At 41.7% G+C, this 27,335-nt stretch overlaps 1 protein-coding gene across 1 annotated transcript in view; it reads right to left on the bottom strand.

The window, feature by feature from the left end:
* Asb15 (ankyrin repeat and SOCS box containing 15) overlaps positions 1-27,335 on the bottom strand; it is a 45,068-nt gene that overhangs the window by 15,679 nt on the left and 2,054 nt on the right. Inside the window, exons 2-3 of the mRNA XM_021638782.2 lie at positions 1,664-1,772; positions 4-56 (exon numbers count right to left, since the gene is read on the bottom strand). Coding sequence (XP_021494457.1) covers positions 4-56; positions 1,664-1,770 — 160 coding nt within the window. The 5' untranslated portion in view covers positions 1,771-1,772. The remainder of the gene's footprint in view (positions 1-3; positions 57-1,663; positions 1,773-27,335) is intronic.

Raw genomic sequence — 27,335 nt, 5'->3', positions numbered from 1 at the left:
CACCTTGCCTTATGGCCTCCACAAGCTTTCTGTTTTGATCACTTAGTAGTACGAATCTGGCAGGGAAAAAGAAAAGCAATCAAGCCGTATTTGTACTAGTGATGCATTTTAAGGATCTGGATGATAAACTCGAAAATTTCTCAAGAGCCTGCACAGAGCACCCCAGTAAAGACAGCAGGGTACAGGTTTGGGGGTCTCTCTAAGCAACAGAAAGGAGATAAGTGACTGGAGTCACAGTCAAGGGTCTGGATGCAGGGCATAGCCTGACTTCGTGGCCCTCGGAAAGTGTGTTAGCCTTCCTGGGTGTTGTTTTCTTCATCTGGGTGAGATTAAATAGTTAAGTTCTCCAACTTTCAAAACTATGTGCTCAATACATGTCACATAGCTCCTAGTGGTTGTTGAGAGATGCTTGGGAGTTTGTGGCTCACATGCATGTTAGAAGTCTAACCAACTGATCAATGGGCAGAACATTTACTGAATACACTCATCCAGTGGCCCAGCAGGTCAGGCGTTAAGCTCACGGGGCAATTTTTTGGCATTTGTGCTTCTTCGATGGAAACAGGAACTTAGAACAAAGGTATGAGTGGAAGCATCAGCTAACATTACAGGGCTCTGAATGCTCTGTTGGAAAATCTGTTAGAGGTTTCAATGCTATGAAAAGTTCAAAGGCCATCAATCTCATGTAGCATGTATTTTTTTTTTAAGTTAAAAGGTTTTTATGATCTGAAGAGAAACCAGAGCATTACAGGTTTCAAAAGTTCAGGAGGAGAAGAGTTGGAGATGGCTAGCTGGAAAGGTGGGGGCTGTACAGGCATGAGTGCCTGAGTTCAGATCCCCAGCACACGACTGTAATCACAGCACTGGGAGGTGGAGATGCCAGGAGGCCTGGGGCTTGCCCACTCGGGCCATCTAGCTAAACACCAGGTTCAGTGAGAGATCCTGTTGTAAACACAAAGGCAAGAGGAAGTCACTCAGTACTGACCCCTGGCCTCCCCAAAGGTGTATGCACCTATGCTCATGCGTGCATGCGAACACACACACACAAAAACGCACTGCACGCACAGCTCATGAGTAATAACTTCACAGCAATGAGCATTCTCAAAAACACCACCAAGTGCCAGAATATACATTTCTAAACCTGATAATAGGATGTAAACATAAAACAAGGCCTGTTTTTTTTCATTCTGTGTCATGTACAACAGGCATTTATTTTTTACAGTTTTGGATTCTATCGTTACTATGTTTGGAACAGCAATTTTATGTATCTTGTTAATGTGTCTACAAAGGTTAGCTGACAAGGTTGCAGGATGTGTTATATACAGAACCATTGTCTATCTGTCTGTTTTACACTGTTCTCACAAATTTGTTCCAACTCTATCATTATCCATCTTAACTCCATATTAATTAAGAATATAGGCAATCTCCAAACAAATTAAGCTACAGGTTTCCCACTTAGGAAATTTCCATTTTCTACACGAGATGCATATCGTAGACCAGATTATTAAAATACCTGCAAAGTTGACATTTAAAGTTGTTAGACATCATGCCAGAAAAGAGTGTGTGTTTGGGGGTGGGGGAAGCATTTTTGTAGAAGAGGAGTGAGTCTCACAGCAAAAGGACTGCCACAGAGAAGTTGGTTGAGGGTGGTTGGTTTGAATGCTACCTTTCAGGATAAGATACAGCCTGGCTCGCTTCAATGGACTCCTGAATACAGAGCTGAATGTCGTAACTTGCAAGATGGTCATAATTAGAGTCATCATTAATATCCATATCTGCAAATAATTTTGAAAGGGTTATTTCTTATTCTCAACCAGGGATTCAGAACAACAGGTGCAATAAACGTAACAAATACAAAATGAAACACAGAATACACTTACTTAGCTTTCTTTGGCAAATACACACAAATACCTAAGCTCTTAATCCATGTGCATGGACACTCCATCCTTCTAACTCTGTTGAACCTACCTATCCCTTGAGTGTCTGTGTCTTCTAACTGTGACTTTCCATCTCTGTCTACAGAAGGCCTCATCTTTTATCAGTTGTCTTCTGACAGCTGCTAACTTGGGCCCATCATTTGACATAGCATGTTAGAAGCGTAGAACTCAACTGGAGGAGAAGGGGGACAATCTACAGTGATCCTGTAGGCCACTGTATGACTATGACAGGATCATATTTTCTACGGTCCTAGATGTCATCATCTGCTACTCTCAGAACAGCATTTGCACATCTGACATGAGGATCGTCCTAATGTCGGTTATTCCCGGGACGAGTGCTTCAGCAGACGCCCATTAATTCCTCACATCATTCTGTCCGCTCATCGCAAGCTGCTGCTTCTGACAAGCCTGTTTCCCCAGAAACAAGTGCTATTTTCGTAAATATCTGATTAGAAGAGTAAATATCTCTCTTCAACGTTAGGTCAGCTCCTTTGGTTATATGCAGGAAGTTTAGTAAGTGTAGAAGCTGAAATAGTCTTACAGTGCAGTGACTAAGCAATCTGAAATTATCATTAGTTGGCAGATCTTCCAAGCAGAATGCATTCCTTCTGACATTTGACACAGGACTATGCCTTTTCAAGGGGAGAAACAGAAACAAGGTCTGTAAGCAATTTCCAGACACAGTTGACATGTGCCGTGTGTCTTCTCAGTTTTCAAGGTCAGATAATCCTGAAAGACAGCTCTAAATGTGCTGATAGTCAAGGTCTCCAGCCTTTGGACAGACTGCACGGAACCTCTATAGCATTGTGAGGATTTTGTTCTTTGTTCTTCTGTAATAAGCCTTGCCTGGTGGTATACCCATTGTGCTCCCAGCATTTAGGAGGCTAAGATAGAAGGCTCAGAAGTTTCAGGCCAGCCTGAGCTGCAATGAGACCTTGTCATAAAACTTCAAATAAAAATCAAAACATTGTTCTGTATAAGCAGCCTTCCAACTGTTTTAGAATAGAAGTACAAACAGTGAGGATGTTAGGAGACTGAATGAGATAGTCCCATGCTGAGCAGACTCCCTAATGCTGGCAGAACTGTCTCCTTGCAGGCCAATGTGTATAGACCTTCACCAAACAGAGTCAATGGTACTCATTTATTTATTATAAACTGGTCCATGTTCTCTTGTCCACCGAATGTAACTACACAAGATCAGAGAATTAGGGTGCGGCCTCAGTGTCTGGAGAAGTATGTCCGCATAGATCTGGGGTCTCTGTGTATACCTTGAATGATGAATGAAAGAGCCAATAAATGAATGAGGAGTCATTTAGCTTTTCCTTGATCTTACAACTGACCATTTCTGTCAGGAATGCAGTCTTTCTTCCAACTGAAACAAGCTGACTGCTGACTCTGTATCTGGCTTCCTTTTCCTTTTCCCTGTGGTTTCTCATCAGCGTCTCTCTTCACAAGGCTGCACTGCAGCCTGGTGCCCACAGCCTCAAGCCTGGCACAGGAGGCTTCCTCCCACATCAGCCGTTGTTGGAATTCTCCACTTCCTCTCTCGCCCTCTTTCTGTGAATATCTCTTCTGATGTGACATTTTCTTGCCATTTAAATTTACGTGTATCCCATATTTGCAAATTCTTCACATATTTGTGTGTTTGTTCTCACTGGACCATTTATTGCTTTCCTGAGAGAGACGGAACAAACTGCTTTCTTTCTCAAAGTGCTGGGCTCCCAGGGGTTCACGCACGCAACACAAGCACTAAACCTTACCTTCAGCCATGCTTTCTCTTTTATAGCGGCCCTAATTTGTTGGCTCTCCTAAGTGGCGGATGTCTTCTCTCAGTGGTGAAAGGAAAAGTTCTGGACTTGTTTCTAGCAAGTATGCACTGAATTCCTCAGATAACACAATTCAGTGACACAGTTAACCCTTAGGCACTGCTGCCTTTCTTGCTGTTGTAACTGTACAGAGATGAGGCTTGCATGGTTATGAGATGAGTATGGGAGGCAGGGCCTCTTGCCTGTTCAAGTACCCAGTTTAAATCTAACTCTGACTGAAACGTGGGCAACTAGTGCCTGCAACACAGTGTGTTAGAGGCTAGAGTTGGTCTGTCAAACGGATCCATAGCAGTTTCAATACTGTTTTTAACTATTATCAAGAGGGATGCTGTCAGCAGGGCCTGGTGGCCCATGCTTGTAGCCCCAGTGCTTATGAGGCAGAAGCAGAAAGATCTACTGGAGTTCAAGGCCAGCCTGGTTTACAAAGAGAGCTCCAGCACAGCCAGGGCTGTTACACAGGGAAACCCTATTTGGAAAAACAAAAAACAACAGTAACTAAAAGAGGCATGTTATCAGTATTCTTAGCTGTTTCATATCCATAATAAAAAAAATAAGCTTGTAAAATTATGGAAAAACCATGACAGAACATTTCTACCTTACAGGCTGTCTCCAGCAGAACTGACAATTTAGATGAATTTAAGTGCTGTAATCCCCGTCCCTAAACTACGCTTTCTCCAAAAGGGACCCCTATTGAACTATGGGGACCAACGGAATGGTCACGTGTGGCTAACACATGGTTCACTGATGGTTCATCCATCGCAACAAAATCAATGTAAAGTGGCAGCCTGTCGACGAGTGACCAAAATGACCAACACTGAGGAAGGAGCCACAAAATCCGCACAGCTCTACTATAAGACAAACAACTAGGAAAGCAAAAAAAAAAAAAAAAAACTTCTGTCTTCTCCAGTTCACGAAATTCATGGTGCATGTGCAATGGTATAGCTGTATGGTCACCAAAATGGAAAACCACCACTGACAGGTCAATGGCAAAGATATCTGGGCATGGGAGGAATGAATGGAAATGCCAAAACCCAGCAAAACTTAGCTTCAAGACTTCAAATTGTATGTAGCCCATACAGGCAAGACAGAAAAAAATAATCTGAAAATAATGAAATAGTGGACAAACTGGCAACATGTTTAATTAAGATTAGAATATTAAATTTTGCCAGGGAACAAATTCAGAATAAATCAGCAAGAATGATAAATTACACATTCAAAAAACTTACCTCTAATGCTAAAAATAAGTGGAAATGGAAGGAAGGAAGGAAGAAAGAAAGAAGGGAAGGAAAGAAGGAAGGAAGGAAGGAAGAAGGAAGGAAGGAAGGAAGGAAGGAAGGAAGGAAGGAAGGAAGGAAGGAAGGAAGGAAAGGGCAGCTTAGTAGTATTGGATCCAGGCAGTCCTGAAGAGACTTGATACACTATGGGCAGATGGCAGAGAAGGAGAACTTCTGCTTTCAGTGGACTATGGGAGGGGGATAGGAAGGAAGATGGAGGGAGGGTCAGACTGGGAGGAGTTGAGGGAGGGGGATTCAATTGGGATATATAATGAATACATTGTTAAAAACAACCACAACAACAACCCCCAAAACAATGTGCCATAGAGCACTGAGCATTGCTCTGGGAAGCCCACTATGAGAGCACCCGCTCTTGACTAGTACAGTAATCGCTGACTTACAAGGAGACTCGCTCCTGTCTCTCCTTCCCTCCCTCCATCCCCCCGCCCCTGTGTGTGTGAGTGTGTATAGGCCAGCAGTCAATGTTGTGTCTTCCTCTATGGTTCTCACATTACTTTTGAGAGAGGCCCTCTCACTGCATCTAGAGCTCACAGTTTCAGACTGACTGGCTGGACAAGATCCAGGAGGCTCTTTCCTTCTCAGAACTGGGGTTACAGATGTTCACCACCATGCCTGGTGTTTTATCCAGGTGCTGGGCTTAGCCTACTGATCAGTTTCCCAGCCCGATATTAAGAAAATTTTATGCAAATTGATTTCATTTACAGCACTTGTTTACACACTTAGTGGCATATTATGGGATCTTTCTCTGACAGGACATGCCAACTTTGAATATAATAACTCATGGACACTCTGAAGCTCCTTTACGTCTTAGATACTGTTTAAAAGACAGCTGAATTCCAGATTTCAAATGTTTAGGATTTAAACATTTATCGATTTGTTTGACAGATGGGCTGAGTTAAATCCCAAGTTTAGATGTATGGAAAAGGGAAGTCTGGTGACTAGGGAAACTATAGGATGTATTTGGAACAAATAAGGATGGTGCGGATAAGCAGCAGTGGCGTGTGCCTTCTTTTAGTCCCAGCGCTTGGGAGGCAGGGGCAGGGGGGTCTCTATAAGTTCAAGGCCAGCCTCGTCTACACACTGAGTTCCAGGACAGGCAAGGATACACGGAAAAACCTTGCTCTAAAAAAAAAAAAAAAAAAAAAAAAAAAGAAGAAGAAGCATGGTGATGGTAGTATAAGCCGTGACATGGAGGACTGGCCTTGTCTCAAGTACCTTGCAAAGCACTTTGCATGCACACCTGTTTTTAAACCCTTATTCTAATTGCATTGTGCAGCATCACAGATAAGTGGAAGTTGAGCCTTGTCAACTTTAAACTCTCATAGCCGATAAAAGAGCCTGAATACAGCAAGGAGAGTGTACTCTTCCAAGGCCTTTCAGAAACAGAAAACACGTTAATCCTGTTCCTGACAGTCAGCTCTCTGTGACAATAACTTCCAAAAATAAACACCAGCTTCTAAAGGCACATAAATCACCTTCTTTGGCTCTGTGCAGGGGGTTTTGTGTTGGATAGGGTGTTCTGAGGTTACCTGGGCTTGTCTTCATTCTGCACTTTTTGTTTTGGAGTCTAAACATCACTCTCCAAAAAACAAAACCAAAGAAAACAGAACAGAACAAGGCTCAGCATGCCAGTTGGTGCCTGACTGAGGTTGGGGGTGTAGTCTGGAGGTTGGGGTGGTGTTGCAAGGCACGCTGCAAGAGAGAGCACCAGGACATGGTGCCTCTTTACGTCAGCCTCTAAGTTGCTGCCCATCCTGCATCTGCACTGAGGCCTTCCTGTCAACGTGATGGTAGGTTCGCGATACCCCCAGAGCATCCCTTGGATTGTGCTAGTTCCTTGTGTCATGAAATCACTGCTCTCCTTTCTCCCTAAACGAGTACAAAAATATCATGCTTTTCATGAACTATTTCGTAGGTTCACTACTGACTACATCCAAGTTTGTTGCCCTATCTGCCATCGCCGTCTTGGGCATAACAACAAAAGCTCTTATCAGTCAGTAACAAGGGTGGTGTGAGAATCAGCTGGGTGGACGGTGGCTTCTACTACGCACCGAAGGGCTCTGTGTCCCTAAATATCATATTGCCCTCAGCACCTGTCAAGTGAATATCATTGTGTCACATTAGTGAGAGAGTCTGTCCTTTGGGACGCATTGTTCCCACTTCCAGTATTCTTTTTAAAACGCCGGTAGCAGCTGGACCTTGTGGCACAGTCCTCCAATCCTAGCTAGCATATGGATGATTGAAGCAGGAGAGTCTAAGGTCAGCCTGAACTACAGTGTACAGATCACTTCAAAACAGACACACAAATCAAAAAGTAAAATGCCCGTGGGGCCATGGTGGTCCCCACCACACAGCCAGGATTTCTAGAAAGAGTTTCAGGCATGTGAGGCAAGATGGCAGAAGTCTCAGGCTAAAATACAGTAAAGTGAAAACAGACTAAAACAAGTACAATCCTGAAAAATTATGTCTTCTTTCTTTTATGCAAGTGAAGCCCATACTCAGACCCTGGATTTTCAAAAGAAGAGCAGGCATCTGCTGTGTGAAAAGCTGAGCCTAGCTCAGAGACTACTCTCTTTTACCTTGAAAGTGTTGTGATTTCCGATTGGTGAGCTGGCACACCAGGGAGGATCACACACCTACCAGAGGAAAGAGTTAAGTTTGTTTGTTTGTTTTTAAGAAAATATGTATTATATTATATTAAATGACGCTTGCTTTTATTTATCTGCATTATGCTATTTGTATTTATAATTTTAAAAACATAGCAAAATAAAGTATTTTTTATGACTTTGATTTGTTTACTGGTGGTCATACACATTGTTTTCTGAGTCCCTTAGTACTTAGTAGCAAATCAGATTGATGGTTTAACCAGTAATTTGAGCAACAGAGTTGACAGTCCTGAAGAGTTTGCAGAGAGAGGTAAACCTGTCAGAACCCGGCTCCACGACACAGTCACATCCCACCCTTGTTTATAATTGACACAGCGTGACCAGCAATTTTTTTATGACATTTGCTTTTCTCTAAGAGATAACTTAGGAATGATGGGAAGAACCAGATGTAATCAAATAGAATCTTTCTTAACAGCACAGGTATCCTGGCTCATTTCACACAACACACACACACACCATACCACACCCCTTAGTCCAGAAAACAAATATCATTTTTGTGTTGCCTCAAAGTTATCTAACTTCCATAATTTGGAAAAAGAAATAAAAAGCCAGATGAGACAATGAATCCTAGTATGACAGCTGATATATGGTGAGAATTTAGAAAGAATTGGCTGGATGAATGAATACTTAAACAGGCTGATAGACACAGCCCTTAAGATGGGACTGGAAGTGGATTTGTCTTTTTTTTTTTTTTTCTTTACATAATACATACATTTTTGGGGCCCAATTCATTTACAGTTTGGGGACTGCACTGATTAATATTTGATTTCTGTGTAAATTCTCTATTGATAGTCCTTGCTACAGCAGCTTTGTTCAACTCCTGTTTCACATAGCAAAGGCTGAAATTTTCCTCCTCACTACTAATTTCTGAGTCAAGTTCATTTGTGACGGAAATGTAGGAGGAATTACACTAGCTTTAGGAAATGACTCAGTGTATAGGAAAGAGCTTTACGTACCTATGTACATGATTTCCGGAGGAAAACAAGCTTACCGGAAAGGGAAAAGCCCTGGGCGAAGGATGACTACCAAGAGATCAGCTCCCGCTGCAAGCAAACGAGACCATAGTTTAAAATCTTTTTCTTCTTTATAACGCTCCATCTAGATACCTGCCTTATAAAAATGATCAGGGTCATGGGAAAGTATGTATACGTGAGAATGTTTATCTGGATTTAAATAGCGAAAACTTTAGAAACAACTCAAATGGCCAATGATAATGAATATGAGACATTGATGTACACACACTACAATAAAGGTCCCAAAATTAATAGATGAGAAGAATCCTAGGGTCATACTCAATAATGATTATCACTAACCAAATACAATCAGTTGCTTGTAAAACAATGAGATTGACCTTGTGTTCCCTGAGTTAGACTAAGGTGAAGGAAAACTTAACCTGACATAAAAACGTGAATCTTTAGGGCACTGTGTATTTTCAACTGTTGGGATAAAACACTATGGCCAAGGTAACTTCTAAAAGGAAAGGTTTGGTTTGGGCTTATAATTCCAGAGGCTTAAGAATCCATTACCATCATGGCAGGGAAGTAGGGGGCAGGAGCATCTGAGGGTTCACATCTCAAACAGGAAATCAGGAAATAGGAACAAATTTGAAATGGCCCTAGTCTTTTAAATTTTCGATTTCTTTTAAAACTTTTAAACTTTCAAAGCCAGTCCCCAGTGACACACCTCTTCCAGCAAGGCAGAACCTCCTAATCCCATCCAAAGAGGGCCACAAAGTCTGGACCAACTATTCAAATGCCTGAGAATATGAGGAATATCACATGAAATGACCACAGGTGCATACCTTGAAGATTACATATAATTAATATATAAAATAATAAATATGTAATATAACATAATATATAGTATATAATATATAACATTAATATTATAGATGTTATATATATTATGCATATATCTATATCTATCTATCTATCTATCTATATATATATATACACACATTGTAATTTACCACAGTATAGCCAATTTGAAAATGCCACCTCACATAGCTACTTTTATTTTTGGAACAATCAATATAAAAACAGTATGGGGGTTCCTCAAAAAAAAAAATAGAAATAAATAATTATCTAGTCTACTTCTAGGAATTTCTGGAGGAACTGAGGTCTGGACTCCTATGCCCACTATGACAGTCATTATTCACAATAACCGAAGACAGAAGCAAGCTGAACATTCAGGTGAATGGGGGGAAATGTGCTGTGTATTCCCATGGAGTCTTACACTGTCATTAAAAAAAAAAAGGGAAGGAAGTCATGCGACAAGAAGGATGAAGCTGTAGAGCATTATATTACATAAAACCATTAAAACACCAGAGAGAAGATATTGTAAGATCTCAAAACACGGAATTCAAAAGTGCTAACTCACGAGAATAAAACTGGATGATAATTGCCGAGGGCTTTGAGGTGGGCATTTAATGAGATGTCTTTTGAATGGCATAAAGTTTCAGTTATGCAAAATGAAGAATTCCGAGGATCTATTATATGGCAACGTGTCTACCGATAACACAGTATCCTACACTCGAAATACTTCAATTTCAGTAAAACAGGTGAAGCCCAGGGCAGGTGTTTCTTGGTCTGGGAAACAACAGAAATCTGACAGATTAATCACTTAATGTGTCTCATCAAGCACAAGCGTCATTACCTAAGGTGTCATTACCTATCTGAGTGCACCAAGAGGAATGTTTACATTTCAATAATCAGTGAGAGGCAGCTCCCAAGGGAGATGATGCCAATGTCACATAACTTAAAAGGTGCCTTTGGCTTACTCAGTTGGGAAAGGTGAATAAATAAATTGATACAATCACAATAAACACTTCTTAAAGACTATTGTGTGTGCGCACACATGCTTGGGTGAGTGCGTGCATACATGTGAGTGTGTACATGCATGTGTGTATGTGTGTGCATGTGTGTGGAGGTTAGGTTGTTTTCTTTGACAGCCATTCCCTTTATTTACTCTTTCTGAACCTGGAGCTCAGTGACTTAGCTAGTTTAGCAAGTTAGTTTGCCCTGCAGATCCCCTGTTGTGCTCTGAAGGGTTGGGATAAAAAATGTTCTCCCATGTCCACCTGGATCTGATATGGATGCTGGGAATCTCATCTCTAGTTGTCATGCTTGTATGACAAGCACTGTGTACATTGAGCCATTTCCCAAGCCTCCTATTATTCTTATACATATATGCATATACACATGTATATACACACAAAATATAACTATAGTCACACCTTCCTGGAAATATTTGTTCTAAGGCACGGTTCATTTTGTTGGACATAAAAATTCCAGTGTGATATTCAACTCTTTTACAGACTCGCTCCAACAATTCTGAGCTGTTGCAGAACTTAGTATCTTATGTTAAAACCGTGCACACACCATTAACCTTCTCCTGCTGGAGGCAGTGGAGGATTAGAGCCTAACCCTCCGCTCCAGTCCTGGCCTGTCCACAACAGCTGCCTGCGTGTCAGTAAGCAACACTGGACGGCTGAACTTTTCTGGAATGAGGAAGTAGGAGCTTGCAATGTTTGAGCAGTTTTGATTCACCCGAGGCAGGTCCTCTAGTATCTGTAATATTTCACTCTATCTTTGCCGTGGAACTCACCAGGCAGCCCACCTAAAAGTCCCCTTTCCTTCTTGCCCAACACATGTCTAACTTCAGCTTACGTACAGTGCCAGGGAGCTTCCTTGTCTCCACACAACCCCTTGATGCCCTGTCTAGGTTTACAGGCTGGGAAGAACAGAAAACTATCCCTACCTTGAAATCAAAATTCGATAGCCTGAGTTCTCTGTTCTTCAGAACCGTTCAAAGAAATGTGCCTCCTCTGGAGCCCTTTCAAATATCTCCTTAGTGGCTGTCAGGACTCCGTTGAGCCTTCTCTTCCCAAGGCTGCATAGCTCCGCTTACTGTGACATAGTTGAACTTCTCTTGTCATTTTGACGGCTTTTCCATGAACACACTCATTTATCCATCTCCAAAAGAGGCTCTGAAATACCATCTGTCCAACAGGCACATCAGAACAGCACGCCATCAAGTAGGCATTCCGTCCTCTCTTACACATCTCACCTCTATGAACTTGGGCAAAATCAGATAAGCTTGGAGGCTATAACGTCACACAGTGGACCTGAACCCTTCCTGCCCCAGTACTACCATTCATATTTTTCACTCCACTTGCAGAGCCGTTCCCCATGCCACTCTTTATTCCTACTGTTTTTTATCTTGTTAAGGTTTGGCCTTTATTCCTGTCTGCTGAGATTGAATGCATCTGTACCCTCTCAACTATTCTATTCACAGACATAATAAGTGCGTCTTATATGTTCTTGTGCTCTGTTGACAAGGACAAACTTGGAATAGAAATGAGCATAGGACAGAGGCCTCCAGGCTGGCATGGCTCTGTTACTTAGCACCCTTGAGAAAAGCTGTTTATCCACTTCAAATCCTCTTGAAGTCACTGCCATCCAGCACCCATGTCGTCTCTTTTTTGACATTCAGATCATTACAGAACATGTCAAATACCTTGTTGAAAGACAGATGCAGAGTATGGACACCATTCTGCTACTTCTTTTTATTTTAATTTTTATTTATTTTTGTTTTCAAGACAGGGTTTCTGTGTAGCCCTGGCTGTTCTGGAACTCGCTTTGTAGACTAAGCTGGCCTCTGCCTCCTGAGTGCTGGGATTAGAGGCCTGCACCACCACACCTGGCTTTTATTTTTATTTTAACATTCCTTTACTGATGGACAAAAATGCCAAGGAAATCTGGCACATGGGTTCCCAACAGTAATCTTCCCAAAGGATTCAGGTATTCTATCCATTATTCAAAAATACATATTCAATGTTTCATGGCCATCCACCCATACACTATGGACATCATTGGAGTTTCTTGCTTTTAAATACTGTGTTCTAGTTGCTGGGGGACGGTTCAGTCAGTAAAGCACTTATCGCATAAAGGTATGGAGATCAGCACCCGCATAGGAACAAAACCAAACGCCAACAAACGAGCATGAAACCCAGCATGGACACCTGTGTCTGTAACCCCAGCACCAGGAAGGCAGAGGCAGGCAGACTCATGAAGCTCCTTCTCCAGGTTCAGCTAATGACCCTGTCTAAAAGATGGAGCTACCCAGTGTAGACCCCAGGCCTCCATATGCACATATGCATACATATATACACGTGTGCAGGTGCAAATAGAAAATAATAAACTCGGGCTATCAAAATAGGTAGTCAGTAAGGTTGTTTGCTGCCGAGTCCAAATGACCCGTGGTCAATCCTTGGTTCCCGTGTGGTTGGTGAGAAGCCATTCCTGCAAGTTCTTTCCTGAGCTTTACAAGTGTGTCATAGCACACGTACTCACCCACTCTGCACACACACACGTATAAAACTTATTAAAATCAAGAAATAAAACCTTTTAAAAAAACAATGCATTGTAGACACCTTCTCCATTCTTTCTCTTCCCTTTCAACGTTAGCAAACCCACGGCTGCTCCGCAGGAGGCGTTATTCAGTGAACTTAGCTGTCACCACAGCAAATGTCTGCTGAGGCCTCAGATACTGCACGCATTGAATAGATAGAGTAACTCAGTGTTCACAACACACTCCTCCAGTTTTACAGGTGAAAGCAAAGCCAAGTTGGTCGGACAGCCTGCTTGTGCTCACACATCAAAGTGATGGTGGAGACGCGGTCATCTCTAACGGCCCACACAGGCTCGCCCAGTTCACCGCTGCTGAAGGGTGTCAGGAAGCGCAGGCCTCCCTTCATAACCCACAAACTCAGCAATGCCAGGAAAAGTTTTGTTGGAGAATTTAAACAGTTCACAAACTAATTGACTCCAGGGGGGGAAATTAGGTATATTTTTATTTGAACTATTAGGCATTCTTATAAAAGCAACTAAAGTATAAAATTATGCGATTTTAATGCTCCAACAATAAAGCAGTGATAAGTACTTTATAGAAATAAAACATTTTCTCCATAGACAATTTCCCAGAAATTCTTCAGTGAACAGCCAATGAGTGCTGGCCTTTTTTTTTTCCATTTTAAAGAATATTTTTCTAATTTGAACAAAAACATCTATCTTTACAATTTATGACAAAAATAACCCTTCATAGAAATTTATGTTAATTATTCAAAAACAACAACAACAACAACAACAAAAACCAACCCGTTATTTCTAACCCCTCAGAAACCATGAGAACAGATAAGGCCAAGCTTGGGGTTTTACATGGGTGTCCCTCGTTAGTATATTCCTGCTTCAGCTGTTTTTCTCACGATACAGTTCTGTGATGCATAATAACTGAGTTGATGTTGTATGAATCAACAAATCAGTCCCGGCCTTCTGCCGTAATTAGATAAGGGAGCCCATCAGTGATCAGTCCGACGAGTTCCTACAACACCCTGTGTGTCCATCTGTTCCAAAGATTCCCAATGCCGACACTCCAAAAGCAAGCCGGTGAGGTACAGATCAAATATTTCATAATCTCACCTTTTGGAATGATCGTCTTGTTATTCTTATCCAGGGCCTTGCCTTCCTAAACCAGAGGAAGTGCCGTGGAGCTAATGTGTTCCTCGGTGTATCTAAAATTAAGTATCCAGCCGGTTGTTAAATTAAGATCTGACCTCGTGCGGCAGAAACACAAGTGTTCCCTGGCACGGAGAAAGAATCACCCATGACTTCTGTTGACTCTCATCAAAAGAAACACAAGGCCATGGAAGAATAATAAGATTAACTGTGTTCTGATTGGTTCAAAGAGTTTACAGAAAACATTATCTGCCAGCTAGCTGCAGGGAGGCACCTTGCTGAAGGAGCAAGACCTTCCCCCCACACTAGTCACAGCACCCTGCAGGGTAAAATCAAGGAGTCCATTTGTCCATGTTGTGTATCAGCAGACCCCCACGCTCCGGGTAAGTTTCAGTGCCCACTAGTTTTTTCATTCCTCAACTTTTAGACCCAAGTCAAATGACATTTGTTGCAATCATACCAATTTACCCATCTTGACGATGATTTGCTCTTAGTAACTGCCAGTTACCCACAGACACAGAGGTCTCAGCTGTTGATACACAGATCAACAAGGAAGTATATGGACTAGTAAATGTGTGTGTGTGTGTAAGTAACAGATATAAAGCAAGCAAAAACAAGACAGAAAAGTACTTTAGTTTAAGGGACCATTTCCTTAAAGGACCACAAAATCAGAAGAAAAGAAAATTAACTGCAACCAATGAAGCCTGCTGTCTTGCCGGTTTCCTAAGGGGGACAGACTGCCTTGAGTTTACTTTGACGAGGCTATCTCTGTGTTACCCACTGTCAGCATTCACAGAGCCACCTGGCTTCTGTCTGTCCCTTCCCTCCCACACTGACACAACCCTGCCCAAGGACCTCTGGTCTCCTGGTTTCTGACGTGAGTCACAGGCCTCACTCCTCATCTCACAGTTCCGAGTCAGATTCCTTGGCCTTGATTTTCCTGCACTTTCCACTGTAGGATTCTGGGAGCAGAAGCATGCTAGATGTCATTTTTCTTTTCACCTCTTTGTCTTTTATGCTACTGAGAAAATATGACTACTGTAGTAAATCTGCCATTGACCTTCCACTTCAGAAAAACACGAGTGTGGAAGCAGCAGCCCTCTGCCTGCCCTTCAGCTGCGACAGACAGGGAGTGCTTTTGTCGTCCTTGGAGCTGGAGCAAGCTTTGAAAACACAATTGCGCTTCTATCACTTTTAACCAGAAAAGTAAAGGGCGAGGCTTACAAGTTATGCACATTTTCTAAATTATTAACCTAGTTTGTTATTAACCTGATGGAACTTTTCGGTAAAAATTGTTATAAAAGGCACCAAAGATGCCAAATACTTCAATTTTCATACAATGCTGTTCTGATGGCCATACTAAAAACTCACATAAATCTTAAGAGTCTAACAGAATTTATGGGAAAACGTGAAGTGAACATTTTCAAATGCAGTTCAGCGTGTTTCAGTAATGCGTTTGCTCTTAAATCATTTCGGGCTCCCACTCGTATAGAATGGTTACTGTAGATTCCTGTTCCAAGTCTTGTTTGATGTAGTGTTTAAAGCAACTCACAAAAAGGCAAACACGAGAGACTTTGTGGTTAAGTGAATGCCACAAGCTATTGACCAACAGATTTCTAAATAAATGCTGTCATGCTCTCTGACACCTTTGACTTGCTTTGAGTCGTGTGTAGTGGCAGATGCCTGTACTGCCAGCACTGGGGAGGCAAAGGCCAGCTTCCGCTACAGGCTAAGACCCTTTTTTAAAAAGTATCGAGACTCAGTGTACTCCCCAGGGTTATGGAGATGAATAATAATGGCACTGTGCCATTCACCGCCTTTTTGAGGCCTGTTCCTCAAGTCGGCAGCCATCCACACACATACATAATGACAACCTTTGAGTGAAGAGTGATCCTGTTATCAATAATTACCTTCAAAAATGCCTTTTAAAGTGTCATTTCCTGTGAATTTCCTCAAAGTGGAAATGAAATTAATCTGATTTCAAACAATGTATCTGAGAAATTGTAAAAGAGTAGATAACTTTTTAAAAACCATGCCTTTGCTTCTGGGATAGCTCACTCAGGATCATCTTTTCTAGTTCCCACCATTTTCCTGCAAATTTTATTATTTCCTTGTTTTTATCAGCTGAGTAGTATTCCATTGTGTAAATGTACCACAATCTCTGTATCCATTCCTGGGTTGTTTCCTGATTCTGGCTGTTATGAATAAAGCTGCTATGAACATGGTTGAGCAAATGTCCGTGTTGTGTCCTTGAGCATCTTTTGGATATATGTCTCAGAGTGGTATAGCTGGATCTTGAGGCAGCACTATTCTTAATTGTCTGAGAAAGCACCAAATTGATTTGCAAATGGGATAGACATCAGAAGAAGGTGAAAATAAGGAACAAGACAGGAGCCTACCACAGAGGACCTCTGAAAGACTCTACCCAGCAGGGTATTAAAGTGGATGCTGAGACTCATAGACAAACTTTGGGCAGAGCACAGGGAATCTTATGAAAGAAGGGGGAGATAGAAAGATCTGGAAGGGTCTGGAACTCTACAAGAACAAAAGAACCAAAAAATCTGGGCTTAGGGGTCTTTTCTGAGACTGATACTCCAACCAAGGACTATATATGAAGATAACCTAGAACCCCTGCTTATTTGTAGCACATGGCAGCTCAGTGTTCAAGTGGGTTTCCTAGTAAGGGTAACAGGGACTGTTTCTGACATGAACTCAGTGTCTGGCTCTTTGATCACCTCCCCCTGAGGGGGGAGCAGCCTGGTCAGGCCACAGAGGAAGACTATGAGAGACAGTCCTGATGAGACCTGATAAGCTAGGGTCAGATGGAAGGGGAGGAGGACCCTCCACTATCAGTGGATTGGGGAAGGGGCATGGGAGAAGATAAGGGAGGGTGGGATTGGAAGGGGACAAGGAGGGTGGGGCTACAGCTGGGATACAAAGTGAATAAATTGCAATAAATAAAAATTATATTTAAAAAGTGCCTTTGATTTGCTGGTGGGGGTGAGTTTCCGAGAGAAGTTGGACTTACCAGCAAGGGATTGTTGACCAGCCCCTTTCTGAGGAAGGTGCATGCAATGCGAATGCAATCCAGAGATGCCTCCCTGCTCTATATTTAGGAATACATGCACGTCCTGGTTCAAGACAATATTATAGCAAGGGACATGGAGAATCTGAGGCTCGAATGCCCGAGAAGTCCTGTTAGAGGCCGCCGTTGGACGCAGCCACTTCTATTTAGGAAGTTAGGGAGTTTGGGTGGTATTGAATGGGAATTCCAAGGGAGTGGTGCGGTATCCCTGCGCTCACATTTCATTAAGGCACCTGCTGGCCCTGAATGCCCCACTTGACAGCAGGTTCTCCGTATTCCTGAAAACGGGTGTGAGATCTGCAGGCTTGTCACCCTGAGATGAAATACAGCTCTAGTTATCATTACACCCAATCCGTGCACTGTCCCTCAAAGCCATTTATCACGTTCCCACTACTCTAGCTAGTTTTTATAAAGCCCTATAAGAACTGTACACTAAGTTCTCCCTGCTGGAAAAAAAGCTGGTGTTACTGAAACCCCATGGAGGAATCCACGGGGTTGACAGTGTACAATGCCTGTGTATGTCCCTTGAGGAACAGCAGAGATGCAAGAAAGGAAGCCGTCAGTTTCTAGCTTGCTTCCAAGGTGCTTGGATGATTGTCTTGTTTTTTCAGGCTGGAACCCAAAGAACGGACACCGAGCCAAATGTCTCAGCACCAGACTCCTCCAGGAGCGCCGGTGTCATACATCTGTGGAAGAGCCCAGACTGCTGACACCATTCTAGTCACCTCACAGACAAGCACCATCACACATGCAAGTGGAGGAGAGAATTGTTAATAAAATTTATCAAAGACATTAAAAATTAAACGACCACGTGGAACTGGGCGCCGTGGCTCACACCCGGAATCCCAGCACCCCAGAAGGCAGAGGCAGGTGGGTCTCAGAGGCAGTTGGAGGCCAGCCTGGTCTACAAAGGGAGACCAGGACAGCCAAGACTTCACAGAGAAACCCTGTCTCAAAAAACAAAAAAAAACAAAACAAAAAAACCCCCAGCAACTTCCCCCCCCCCTCCTCGGTATGATCTAGCATTCTATTTCTGAGCATGCCTGTGGTCATTGAGGCATGATTCAGAGTAGGCGACATACAACCAAGTCATACATCCAGCAGTAGATGCCCAGTGTATGTCGTAATGGGATGTTATCCAGGCCTGCAGAAGAAAGAATCCTGGCGTTTGCAACAAGATGGATGAGCCGAGGAGACGCTGTGTGAAATAATCCAGACACAGACAGACAAACACCACTTATTTGTGGAAACTGAAAAACAGAACTTGCAGAAGCAGAATAAAAAGAATAGTGTTTTCAGGGTCAAAAGGGTAGGCAAAAAAAGTACATAATTTCAGTCATAAGACGAATCAGCTTGAGAGTTCTAATACACAACATGATAATGTGTTACATACTCAGAGCTTGCTAAAATAGTAGATCTTAGGTGTTCTTGTCATACACAATGGCCATTATCACAGATGATGTCTGTGTCTATATTAACCTGATTGTGCTAATGATTTTACTTATCTCAAATCACCATTATACATATATAGATTATTAATTATGACTTATTCACTTTTTATCCTAGCTGTAGCCCCACCCCTCATCTCCTCCCAGTCCCACCTTCCCCACCCCCCACATCTCTCTTTTAGTCCACTCACATTATGTATTTTAAGTTTATGCGAATTTCATTTCTCAATTGGGACCTCAATAAAAGTAAAGTAATTTCTTTTTAAAATTTTCATATAATATATTTAATATTATTCTTCCCCTCATCCAACCCTCCAAAGAGCTTCTCCACCTCCTTAGCATCCAACTACACGTTTTCCCTCTCTTAAAAATCAAAACAAAAAACCCAATGACATATCATCATCACCACCATCATCGCCACCACCACAACAAATACAAAACACTATGGAGTCCACTCTGTATTGGTCAACGACTCCTGAGCATGAGGTCTACCCTACGGGGCAGCTGACAGACCACTGAAGAACATGGATTTCTTTCTTCCTTCAGGCATCAACTGCTAATAGCTTCTTGGTTAGGAGTGGGGCTTTGTGCCCATTTCCCATCCTTCATGCTGCTTTTTGACAATTCCATACATGAACGCAAGGTTTTCTGACCGCTCCACTGCTCCTTTATCTCTTTCCCTAGTCTGTTGATCTCCCTACTCCCCGGCACCATTACTCATCTATTTTCTAGTTTTATGACGTTCGATTCAGTTTTGTGACATATTTAGTTTAACCAGGGACATCACCACTGGATTAGAACTAGCCACTGAAGCCTGGTGGGGCCATCAAGCTGGAAATCTTTTAAAAATAAAAGCAATAATAAGGTTGAAACCCAGGTCAGACGGTACAAATGTTATTCTAGCTGCATTATTTGTTAATTCTTACCTGTCTACGCTAGTGATTTTTAAATTGTTCTTTAGGGTAAGGGGGAAAGGACTTGTCTTTCTTGTGTGAACAAATTTCATCAGCATTTAGCCAGGTTAAACAGCTTACTTTTTTTTTTTTTTTTTTACAACAGTGAATCTGTAAGAGGAAAAAATATATAATATAAATGCAAGGTTATTTGATTTCTTTGTTCAGTTAATTATATTCCACATCTGAAGAACTGTTGAGGGGTTGCTAGCATATTTATTTACCTGTCTATTCCCTGCACTGCTACCACAGTATTTTAATTATTGCAGCAGCACGGAATGATGTGACATTGGAAGAGCAAGACTTTATTTTTATTTCAAAATTCTTGATGTCACATGCTGTTTCTTACACATGATCTTCAGAATCATTTCCAGTAAAAAAAAAAAATGAAATTTCAACTAAAAGTATGCCAAGGATAGATTCATTTGGGAAAAAAAATTGACATATGTAAAATATTGACTTTCCTCAGGAAAATTACGTCTCAATTTATTTTATTTTGAATTAAAAAAGTTTCAAAACTTCTTAATGAAATTCTCAAGAATTTATTGATTAGTATTTCATAATTTTTGATACTTTGTGAGTATTGGAGCCTTTCTCTAATATACTTGAAGTCATTGACTTTGACATATTGAAAGCTAATCTTTGTGTGCTAATTTTGGCTCAGTTGCTCTTCAGAGCTTTTATCTGCTCTAACATTTCAGGGTTGCTTTTCTTAACGTGTGTGTGTAGTGTCTCAGCATTATGGTTGCTGAAAGGCTGGAGATCTATGTTATGACTAGTCTGCTGTGGAGGTGGAGCAGGAGAGACTCTTAAAAACTTTGGACAAGAAATTAGCATGTAAGCACCAGTAAGTCTTTTGAAAAGCTCATGACGTAAACATAAAACAAAGAGACACTGCAGAGCCAAACCCAAGGGCTCAGAGGAAAAGGAAGGGCCTGCGCGTCCTAACCACAGCTGCTAAGACCATCAGAAAACGAAGCGCCTGGGTGCTGTCTTCCTGGGCTGGAGTCTCCCAGTCACATGAAACACTATTGTTGGGCTTGGGAGCTGGATGAGCTCTGATTTCTCTTTAACTTTCTGATCTAGATCGCTGTTGTCCGAAGCCCAGTTTGTAAGCATCCTCTAATTTTATAGTTTGGGATTTTGCTAAATCATTTAAGTAGTTTTTACCCTGCCTTTTCCTCTTATGTGAGTTGTATTTTAAACCAGGGGCTAATGAGTTGCTAGGCAGTATATACAGTGGTTTCTTTCACGGTCCTTCCATCACCTCTGGGCACCTGAATGAGATGCTTCAGTTGCTTGTGAACAAGATTCATTCATCTGCTAAGCATGTACCTATTACTTACCATGTGCCAGAAACAGGACTGTAGCAAATTCTCATAATTTGATTTGTACAGGTTTAAATCAAAGAACATCAAGGGCCAGAGGGATGGCTTAGCCAGTGCAGTGCCTGCCATGAAGCATTGAGATCTGGTTTCTAGCACCTACAGGTTGAACAGGGTGATAGATACCTGCAATCCCGGTGTTGTGAGGGAGGAGGCAGGGTGTGGAGACAGACAGACTCTTGGATCTTGTCCTCCATCCAATGAGCCTCAGCATCAGTGACAGATACAGTCTTAAAAGATAAGGTGGACATCCATAGAGGAAGGCACCCAGTGTTCACCTCTGGCCTACACACACACACACACACACACACACACACACACAAATTTTTAAAGGATATTTAGAAACTTATCTGTTGTGTAGTGAGCTTGAAGCCAGAGCGTCAAGAGTCAGATAAAGGGATAAAAATATCCCCATAGGACTTTTTGCTGGGCAGGATCTGCCTTCCACAGCCTTAATATAGGCACCTAGAAAATTATCTTTTTTTTTTTTTTTTACAGTTGCCTAAATAAATGGCCATATCCTACCTCCACTCCAGAACGCTAACACTTACCAATGAGCACAACTAGTAAAGTGAAAGTGTTATTTCATGCATGAGTTCTTGATGATCTTATTTTCAAAGTCTAGAGATTGGGGAGTTAGGGAGTTTCTACACACAGCTTATAGACGCAGAGACTCCCACTGGCTGTGTTTAAGATGAGGGAGGGAGGATGGGATCGGGAGGGAATGAGGGAGCAGGATACAGCTGGGATACAAAGTTAATAAACTGTAACTAATTTAAAAAAAAATAAAAAAAGAGCAAATTGGTAATGGCAAAGATTTTGGAAGCATAACCATTACAAGTGAATACACAGTTGGGAATGATGGAGCACGCCTGTAACCCCATCACTCAGAAAAGCAGAGGCAGGCAGATCTCTGCGAGCTCGAGGCCAGCCTGGTCTAAAAGTGAGTCCAGGACAGCCAAGGCTGTACAGAGAAACTCTGTCTTAGGCAAACAAAGTGAGTACATAGCAATACATAGAGTTAATGAGTGCCACTTTAATAAGAATCATAATAAAGAGATAGTTAAGTTATCCCCAACTGAAATAGTTAGGGGAAAGAGTTAGGGAAAGCAAAATTCAAGTCAAGAAAACATTTAAAAAGATAGCACAGTGTATTTCCATATGTGTTTATTATGTATGAGAAAGGTGCTAAAAGGTGTAGCTAGAGACCCTAAAGAAAGAAGATTTTAAAAATAACAAGCAAGAATTTAAACATGCATCAAGGAAATATTCCTGAAGTAAAAGAATATTTTAATGTAACCATAAGACAATCTACAAATGCCAGTGGAAGTCATAGCAGCTGTCAACAGAGACAGGAACTAGAAATACCAGTGGATTTTGAAGAAACAAGAAAATGTGAGTTCAGGTTTTTCTAAAATCTAATCATCTGTAAGAGGAAACACAGCTCCTTGTAACAGTCCAAAGTTAAGTGTTTCAAATACTCAGACTTGGAACACTTGGGTGTTTTTTCATTCAATTATAGGAAGAATCCTAGAAGACCTTAGAAAATTGCAAGAGACTGACTTGAACCAAATCATAAAGACAGAAAAAAAATAAGAGAAATGGATTAGTGGAGACCACTGGAAATATTCCACTATAGGACTAGTAATTAAATAAATTCAGGGCCTGGGCTTACCAAATAAGATGTTGATATCCTGTGCTCTGAAATTAGAAATGAGTCTATTAATATACTTTAGAGACAAGAGAGAAGTCAAGTGGTATCGGGTGTCTCAGCTGGAGTAGTGAAGGTGAAAGAGATAGCCTGAATGATGTAGCAAATTCTGGAAGCCCAAGCACATTTACATGAAGGCGAATGCTAGGAAACACAAGCTTTAATTAAAAGCAATAGAAGAGGAGATGCAGTGTAGACAAGAGGAAGGACGTAATGTATTTTCCCTCATAAGGGTACTAATAGGTATTATATAACAGAACTGAAAATCAAAGAAGTTATACATTAGAGTTAGCCATTAAGGAAATTTAAAAAAGTCAGTCCTCCTCAATTCTTAATGAACTACAGAAAATAACTGAAAGTATATGAAATATTTTTAAATAATAGCAGTGCAGCTATACCTACCATGCCAAAATGTAAGTGAACCTCATTGCCTAAGAGAAAAAGTCACATGTGCATATTGTATTCTTCTTCCTCTCTGTATTTTTCTCTCTTTTGCATCTTAGAATCCAAAGGACCTGGGAATTAACGGGATCAATACAAACCCAATGAAGAATTAAAGAGTGAAAGAGAAAAGTATATAAAGAGGTAAGAAAGCATCAAGGAAAAAGAGACAGGAGCCATGTCCACCTTCTTTGCAGTGCTTGCTGCTGGGTAAGAAGTGAATTTATTTCTCAAAAATACGCTGTATGGTATTGTCTATTACACCAAGTGCAGGGGATTGAGGAGAGAAATGTAGGACTGTAAAGAAATCAGTAGGGAGGGTGAGACACTGTGCAGGAAGTTCTCAAACCCGGGAGAGCAGGTGTGATGCTACTGGGAAGGAGACTACTCCTGAGTGTGCTACGTAGGACATGCTAGGACGTCGGCAACAAGGTGAAGCAGGGTTTCCTGAGTGTGGTCCACACCGCATCCCAACACTATCACCTGGGAATTTCTCAGAGATTCATATTTAGGTCTTACCCTAGACTTCCAAGCCCTGCTAAGCATCAGAAACTAGAATTTGGGGGACACTTTGGGGTAGGTATTGGTTGAGGTCCAGCATTCTCTGTTTTAATAAACTTTCAGACGATCCGGTGAACTCCAAGTTCGGAGAAACAATATTTTGGAAGTTAACTGGGTTAGTGAGTTACCTAGAAACAGTTTTAAAGTGTTGGGAAATGAGAACAGACTAGGGAGAAGTATTAGACACTGAATCAAAGAAGATGGGATCTGGTAGCCAATTTTATATAAAAGAAACAAAACCCAAAGTGACCCTGAGGAGATTTTGGGGAAGAAGAAGGAATGAGTAAAGAGAATGAATGCTGAACTAAGAATAAGTGGAAACAGAAATGTTTCATTTTTCATGGAATTTCAAAATGTAACTTTCATTTGTTTGTCACTTCATCAAAGATTTATAAAAGTGATTATTGAGTGAAAGTAAGTTAAAATAATATGGTTAAATTTGAAATTTCCTTCCCTTTTGCCCCCTAAATGAAGCATTTTTTTTCTGTTTTGTTAAATTAGTAAGATGTAACCATGCTAAAAAAATAATTTCAAACCTAGGGGGAGAGGTATGTAAGCACACTTGCTGGACTGAAGGCAGTTTCCTATATATTCAGGTTTACCTGATCATCTCCGAATAGCCCATACAGAGGACAAGACTACTCAAAAGAGGCAAGCCAGGAGGGCTCACGTGGGTCCAGTAATAACAGTAGCCTGTAGAGGAAGTTTAATTCAGAATTAAAATGGCTGCCCTGGCAAGAGATCACATCAAAAGACCTAGGTCTGCATGACCCAGCTGGAACACAGACACACCTTGAATCCCGGGAGACCGAGGCATGGAGATCTCTGAGTTCTGTTTAGTCAGTTCAGTTGAGTTGGTGAGTTGAGAGACAGTGTAATAGAGTTAGTTCCTGGTAGTTCAGTTTGTACCAGGGGAGTTCTGCAGAGAGAGGTTGGGAGCCAGAAAATAAGAACAACTTGCTAGAAGTAGCTTGGGGCCAGGCAGAATAAAACAGTGAGAAACTGAGAGAAGCCACATTGAATCAGCCAGCTTGGAGAGGAGTTTGAGTCAGAACACCTGAGATGAACCAGCTGGCCAGAGTTCAGAACGACCTAGAAAGGGTGAGCTTATTCAGCAGCAGCCTCTCTCATAGGCTAAAAGCATCCTAGGCCTAGGTTAGTTTGTACGAAGGCTAGAAGCTTCTAGGACTAGGCTAGGTTAGCGGACAGAGGGAATAAGCTTTGGAGACTTACATCTGGAGAATAAAAGTTACTTCAGCAGCAGCTCCAGCAGCTTTCTGTGAAGGGACCACATGCAAACCACCAGGAAGAACAACCTGATGTTAAAGATGGAAACCCCCCGCCATATCTAAGATTTAACCACACTCCATCATAACGCATTTTCCTTTAACAGAAACAACAACTTTGACTTCTTAGTCCTAATTGTCTAAATCACTCACAGACGTCATTTTCTCCAGGCTGTACTTCCTTCCTGCATCTTTTTTCTTATAACTTCCCAGGCAACCAGTTTGGTTTGGTGTGCTTTCCTCCCAAAGTTTCCTTCAGAGCCTCTCCGCCAGCTCCCCACAGCCATGACAGCTATGCCAGGCTCTTAAGATACGATGTAAATTCCACTTAAATCTCTTCATCTACCCCATTCGTTGTAGTTGAGCTGCGGTGAACACTCCTGTCACACTTCCTGCCCAGCTGGATTTCATTTTAATCATAGACACCCTTCTCAATCCCAGTCTCCTTCTAGGCACTGGCGACATGCTTACTCCTTTATTCCCTTATTTCTCCAGCTCCTTAAGTCACTGTCACACAGACTTAAGTATCATATGACATACTTAAGTATCATATAAGGCCAGATGACTGAGACTTCTTTGGTTATTTACTGTTACTAGCTATGACTGTTTGAATGGCAGGTGGACTCCGAGTTCCCTCTATCTTGGGATGCACTTTTTTCCCCCACTGTCAACATGATGCTGAGATTTTTTTTGGTTCAGATTCTTTTATGCTGTACTGGTTGTATTTGATCTCAAAGGAATCTGCCAGAACACATAAAAGAACTCACACACAGTGCACACACACACACACACACACACACACACACACACACAAACACAGTAAACACACACAGCAAACACACAGCAAAATCCTCCATTACCTAAGTGATGTGAGCTTGTCACTAACTTCTATTGCCACCTGCTGGTCACAAAGCTGTGTGTCTTACCAATTAACTGGGAAAGGAAGAGGTAGTGTGGGATGTGCCAAATATTTCTGCATCGTAGGATAACGCTGTAGTAGAGAAAGGGCAAGTTGCTTAAATATAAAGACTCCTAAGACTATTTCTTAATGTGTTATGAGTCGCACATTCTGTATTGTGTAATATCTTATATGCAAACCAATATTTTAGGGCCCAAAGCTATGTCAACTATGAAACTTTAAGGCAGCAGGCGGGCAGGAGTGGGGGTAGGGGCAGGCAGCATCTGATAAAAATATTTACCCAGGCCTTCAAAACATTCAGATCAGTATGGCCATTCCTCCCTGGCCATCGTAAAAGCTTTCATAGTTTTAGGCAGGATTAGGGAGGTTCTGAATTTTTCTTTCCCCCAGTAGTTAATGTAGATGTTCTTGTCCGTGCCCTGTCCCTGGTGACACGGATGTAAGTCCCTAAAGCGGGCGTTACAGTTTAAATTCATTCCTTTGTTACCCCATCATACTGCTCTTTAAATGTCTTGACCAGTGCTCTTGGTAAACATGACATTTTTATTGCTGTTTGCTTTTCTCCTAGCGGAAATTTTCCAAAGACATAGGCTTGGCTAAAGTTATACGTGGGAGAGTTTGGGTTAGCTGGAGCAGTCTGACAGCTGAAGGTTTGTGTTTCTCCAGTAGGTGCCTTGGTCAAATGATGTTGGCCTTGATGCTGCCCAGGGAACAGGACTTTCTGTCCTCAGTCTGTCCTCAGCACTTGTCCTCTGACTGTTCCCTCTGGCTGCAGCATCCTTTAGCTAGCTCTGTGTGACAAGAATTCCTCACTCACCTCCTCGTGTCTCCACATAATTATCACCTCCTCAGAGACGTGCTGCACACTGGTCATGGGAATGGTCGCCCTGGACGATTTTACTCATTCCTTTGGTTAGGTGTTTTTTCCGTGCCTAGCCACTGCAAAGCTTGATGGCGACTGAGACCCAGCTCCCTCACTCATGTCAGAGGCCTACTGTCCCTACACATCTGGGTCTCGGTCACAGAAGAAACAATCAGTACTACAGCTCAGTGAATTATTGGTTTCATCTCGTACTGTCTGATCGCGCTTAAACTCCTTTGTGAACTCCCTTCTATACATTAGTTATTCTGTCTCCATTTAGTCTTGTCTACTTCGCTTAGTTTGTAGTCAGATGAAGGAAATTAGTCAAATATGAAGTAGTAACATGTAGGAAATATTTTTATTTTTTTGCCATATTTAAACTTTATTCCTTATGCCTAAATTTATGGTTTTATTTATTTATTTTAAAATGTAATTTAATTTTTTAATT

The sequence above is a fragment of the Meriones unguiculatus genome, chromosome 21 (genome assembly GCF_030254825.1).
Source record: "Meriones unguiculatus strain TT.TT164.6M chromosome 21, Bangor_MerUng_6.1, whole genome shotgun sequence".
In the NCBI taxonomy this organism is placed as follows: domain Eukaryota; kingdom Metazoa; phylum Chordata; class Mammalia; order Rodentia; family Muridae; genus Meriones; species Meriones unguiculatus.
Note: the sequence above shows the minus strand (reverse complement) of the source record. Positions and strands in the feature narration are given on the sequence as shown.